Raw genomic sequence first — 4,971 nt, forward strand, 5'->3', positions numbered from 1 at the left:
GAGACTGACCCAGGGCTGCACCCAGGTTTTATTCAGTGGAGGAGGAGTGGCTTGAGGAGGAATGACTGAGAATTGTGGGAAGTAGGTGAATGCTGTGAGCTGAGCTAGGTGGGTGGCCTACATTCACCTCTGCCATGTGCAGAGGGGATATGCAGAGAAAGTAATTTGCATTATGCTATTGAGATAGTATCTAATGTTTAGGGGGTGTCTGGTGCTTTGGCTCTTCAAGCCCCAGGAAGTCACAGCCTCTATCTCGAGGCTGATCTCAGCTGGCAGTGCACTGGCCCTTCATCCTATCTCAACTCAGCTCACATTAAAGAGCTGGTATAGGTTATCAGGGAAACACGCATGCTACCTTCAAACACTATCACCAGCACCTCAGCTGGACCAATACACATTGCTTAAGGCCAATTGAAAGGATAAAGAGAAGTCCTAGCCAGCTCTGTACATATCAATACAAGGGAAGAGGGTCAGGCTCAGCCAGGATGGAGACAGTCGCTCTTCTTTCGAGGAGAGCTGTTCAGGTGGTCCTCCACAGTTCTGAGTTCTGTGCCAAGACACACACCACACACGACCTGGGGGGTTAATCCAGAAGCAGACTCAACTCTTCAGTCCACTGTAAGACCCATCTTTTTTGTGGTGCTGGAATTGAACTCAGGGCCTCTCACCTGTTAACCATGCACTGCACCACTGAGCGGCATACCTTTAGTACCAAAAGAGCTCAGAAATTGGAAAACTCATTTAACCCTTCTTGTTCTTCTCTTTTTCAGCTGACCCCATTGCCCAGGTCCACCAGGCCTTCTGTAAGAACTTGCTGGAGCGAGCTGTAGAGTCCTTGGTGAAACCTCAGGCCAAGAAGAAGGTTGGAGACCAGGAAGAAGAGAGCTGGTAAAGTCCCCAGACCACCTTGCATCTGGCCCCATTCACCCAGGATGCACCGGGGACAGGAACAAGCCCTGGTGTTAGGTGGTCCCAGAAACAGAATGATTGCTTTGTATTTCTTTCTTTCTTTTTTGTTTTCCTTACTCCTTTGTATTTATTTCTCAAAAATAGAGCTTCCTGTGAAGTGTGACTTTTTTCTAGACTAAGTCCCTTCTCCCAACTGAGTTACCCCCTCAACAAGCAGAGCCACTTGTTGTAGTGTGTCAGGAATTTGACTGGTTTGCTTTGCTTTTGGGGTGACCTATCTAGAAGGGATAGGAATGGGACATGGAGAGCTTGACAAAGGGCAGATACCTCTGACATCTAGGGGGCCCAGTCCCTGGGTAAGCTTGCCAGGCAGTTTTAAGTCTTACATAGATGGTGATGATAGGCACAGAATATGACCTACAGGCCAACCTAATAGCTCAGTGGATTAAAGCGCCTGTAAGCAAGTGCTTGGGCCAGGGGTTCGATCCCTGGGCCTGCCATACAGGCCCTGACCCCGGGCCGCACTGAGATGGCAATTGAGACTGGGCGTGGTGGCACAGGCCTATAATCCCAGCACTTGGGAGGCTGTAAACAGGTGGATCTCTAAGAGTCCGATCTAGTAGTGAGACCCTGAACACCCTGTAGACCTTCTCTCTCTCACTAAATCACACAAGGCCCCTGTACCCTTCCCTAAAAATACGGGGGAAAAAAAGAATATGACCTGAGAGACACAGAGGTGCCAAAATCATTTTGTGCAGGTTGTGTCTTGAGAGGCAGTTCCAGCTGGGAGTTAAGAAACTTCTGGAAGCACATGACATTGGAATGGGGCCCTCAGGGAGGCACTGGTGTTGGTTAGGGAGAGGAGGAGGAGAAAGGCTGGGCTGTGTAGCATGTGAAGCGTGAGCTTGGTGTGCCTAGAATGGTACAGGGAGCAGGCCTTCAGGTGTCAAGAGCTGAACATCGGGACTTGAATGGGTTTGTCTATGTTTTGTACCTTTTCTTCTCTTTCTAGTGAATTCTCCAGTGCTTTGGAGTACCTGAAATTACTTCATTCTTTTGTGGACTCGGTGGGGTTTGCAGCCCCGCCATGCTCTAGCAGCTCTGTGCTCAAGTCAGCCCTCGGTGAGTGTCTGTAGATTGGGGACAGGGCATCTGCTGCATCCTGTCCAGCCTCTTGTCTAATACAGGTCCAGGATTAGTTCCGTTGCCCCTACATTGCCCCAACCCAGTTACCACCATGGTTAGCATTCTAGGCTCAGAGATGAGGGCACTCATCCACGTGAGTTGGGCAGGGTATGTGATTGTCTGCTCAGCGTGCCAAGGGAGCCAGGTCAGGACCTCGCCTAGATGCCAGAATGGGTTGGTAGATGCTTGCCTTCCTGGCACATGGTATCCTGGGGCTGGTGTTGCCCTTCATCCCGAAGACTTCTGTTTGGACGTCCGTCGGGCTCCCCACCACTGCAGGGGTCATAGCATACCCCGCCAGCCCCACGACTCTGCTCCTTGTCCTGCATTGCCAAGGGGATAGCACATCTGCTGCCCTTTCTTGGGCTTCTGCACTATTGAGGAGAGGCTGGGGGTACCACGCTACCCTCTGCCCTGTCTCCCTAGGGAAGGAAGGACACCAGAACAGCATCCTGACCTCGTGATCCATCTTACTTTACAAGCAGAAGAGTGCATGCTCTCAGCCTTTGGTCTTGTGTGACCATCCCCATGGGCTTTATGAGATCCTGTTATCCACATTTTGCAATTAAGAAAACTGAGACTCAGAAGAGAGAATTTAAACCACTCTAAAATGAGTCCATTACTACAGATACTTGGAAGGCAGTGGTTTTCATGGCTATTGGAAATTTAGGTTGTGTCTAGCCCTTACAGTGAACATTTTGTTAAACTTGTCTATTTAATCCTATTTTAGTCTGATGGATTGCCCCAAATGAGATTAATAGAAGTGAGACATATTACCAGGCCTTTTCCAAAAGATTGCAGGTCATTACATACGAGCCCCCTGCCCATTGCTGTGTGGTAGAGATGCTGTGGAGCAGTGGCTGCAGAGCCCTGTGCTCCACAAAACAAATTGCCGTGGGTGCTAGAGCGTTTCTGCCATTCCCTGTAGGGCCAGACCTCATCTGCCGCTGGTGGACATCCGCAGTCACGTTGGCCATCAGCTGGCTCCAGGGAGATGATGCGGCTGTGCGCTCCTGTTTCACGGATGTGGAGCGTGTTCCCAGCGCCCTGGAATTGACCGAGTGCGTAAGCCTCCTGCTTCTCTCCAGCGGCCTTGTGTGGGTTAGTGGGAGAGAGGTGTGGGTGGCTCTGTTGGGGTGCAGGGTTAGAACTCTGCGATAGATGGGGGCCATAGCAGAGGAGCAGGCACCAAGGAGAGATGTGTACGTGTGGTGCGCAGCTCACAGCTGTCCCAGCAGCTGCCTGCTGCTTCTCAGGCCTCCCCCACAGCCTCCACACGCCGCAGGCTGCTGAGATGAGGAGATGAGTGTATCTTGGCGGCTCCTGTGTTGTGTCTTGGTTCCTTTCAGCCACCCCTCACCCCTTTGGCTCCATCAGCCTTCTACAGTACAGGGCCTGTGGCACGAGGCCTGAGCAGAGCACTTCTGACACTGTTTTCTGAGACGGGTGCCTGTGTCTTGGGGGCATGTGGCCCATAGTGATGGGTGGCCTGACTCTCCTGATTTGATCTGAGTGCTCCTGAGATAAACTGTAAGGTGCTGTGAGGTAGAAAGGCCCCAAGGGGTCCTGGCCTGAGCACCAAGGCAGACACACGTCTCTGCTAAGTAGACTGCTTGCCACTTGGGAATGTGGGAGGCAGCCGAGCAAAGGGGGCAGGCAGGTTAGAGTCCTATTTTCCTGCAGTGGGTCTGATGCCCATGGCCCACTTCCATTTGAGTAGTCCCATTTTAAGTCCCCAACCCTGCGCCAGCACTGTGTTAGCGTGCCACAGTGTGCCACCCGCCAGCTTCCCTGGGGAAGCTGAGGCCAAGCAGGCAAGTTGCTGAAGTCCCCTCACTCCTAAGCTGCAGAGTGAGGCCATCGCCTCAGTGGGCATCACTCCCCCACACCCAGCCTCACAGTGTCTCTAGAAACATTAATACCACTTTTCTGAGAACAGGTAAGCTCAACATCTTTATCACCATAGGTGATAGCAATTGATATTATAGTCGCCTTATAGTAAGGAAACTGAGATGCAGATTGTTTGAGCCTGGATTTCTGGTCCTAGCATCAAATGAAAGGGGATAAGCTGCCCTTGCTCCTGGCAGGCCTGCAGATCTGGAGGTGGCAACTGGGAACCATGGTGGCAATGTGTCATAGCAGTGTGGGGGATGGTGGTCACCTCTTAGGTGCCTCTGTTATCGAGGTAACACTGTGACCTGCCTCTCCCTCCCTGTCACGGCCACAGGAGCCCCCTGGTGAAGGCCGTCTTTCATGCCTGCAAAGCTATGCACGCCTCACTCTCTGGGAAAGCTGATGGGCAGCAGAATTCCTTCTGCCATTGTGAGAGGGCCAGCGGCCACCTGTGGAGCAGCCTCAATGTCAGCGAGGCCACTTCTGACCCCGCCCTCAACCACGTGAGTAGGGGCTCAGCTGTCCCTTCAAATGTGCTGGCCTCCACGCTGTGACAGCACCCTTGCCTACTCCCAGAATGTGGCCCGTTTGCCTAGGTGGATACCCTCTCCAGTCCCTGGGGGCTGAAAACATTCATGTCAGCACCCGTCCTCAGCTGAGTCCCAGCTCCTAGGGGCCACGTTTGCGCAGCCCCAGGTGAACTGCAGTTGGCCAGGGCTGTGCAGTGGCTCATGCAGCCTGCTCATAGCTTGTGCTGTGCTGCTGGCCTCCCGGGCCCTGCCCTCTCACACACCTCGCCACTGCCTGCGCCCATCTGGCAGGTGACTGCGGTGCATTGTAGTTGCATTGCATGTTCTGGCGGTACCGTGCAATGTTTCCACAGTGCATCCCAGAGGCCCGCCCGCCCGCCTGCCTGCCCTCAAGAGGCCGCTGTGACACACACAACACACGGACTGACTGACTCTCTCTCTCTCTCTCTCTCTC

General features: G+C 53.0%; 1 protein-coding gene across 1 annotated transcript in view; it reads left to right on the forward strand.

Annotated features, from left to right (window-relative positions):
* The window catches only part of Srebf2 (sterol regulatory element binding transcription factor 2), a 62,744-nt gene that overhangs the window by 52,565 nt on the left and 5,208 nt on the right, over positions 1-4,971 (forward strand). The window contains exons 13-16 of the mRNA XM_004642580.3: positions 771-888; positions 1,922-2,031; positions 3,023-3,155; positions 4,322-4,490. Coding sequence (XP_004642637.1) covers positions 771-888; positions 1,922-2,031; positions 3,023-3,155; positions 4,322-4,490 — 530 coding nt within the window. The remainder of the gene's footprint in view (positions 1-770; positions 889-1,921; positions 2,032-3,022; positions 3,156-4,321; positions 4,491-4,971) is intronic.

The sequence above is a fragment of the Octodon degus genome, unplaced genomic scaffold (genome assembly GCF_000260255.1).
Source record: "Octodon degus isolate 3935 unplaced genomic scaffold, OctDeg1.0 scaffold00156, whole genome shotgun sequence".
Taxonomy (NCBI): Eukaryota; Metazoa; Chordata; class Mammalia; order Rodentia; family Octodontidae; genus Octodon; species Octodon degus.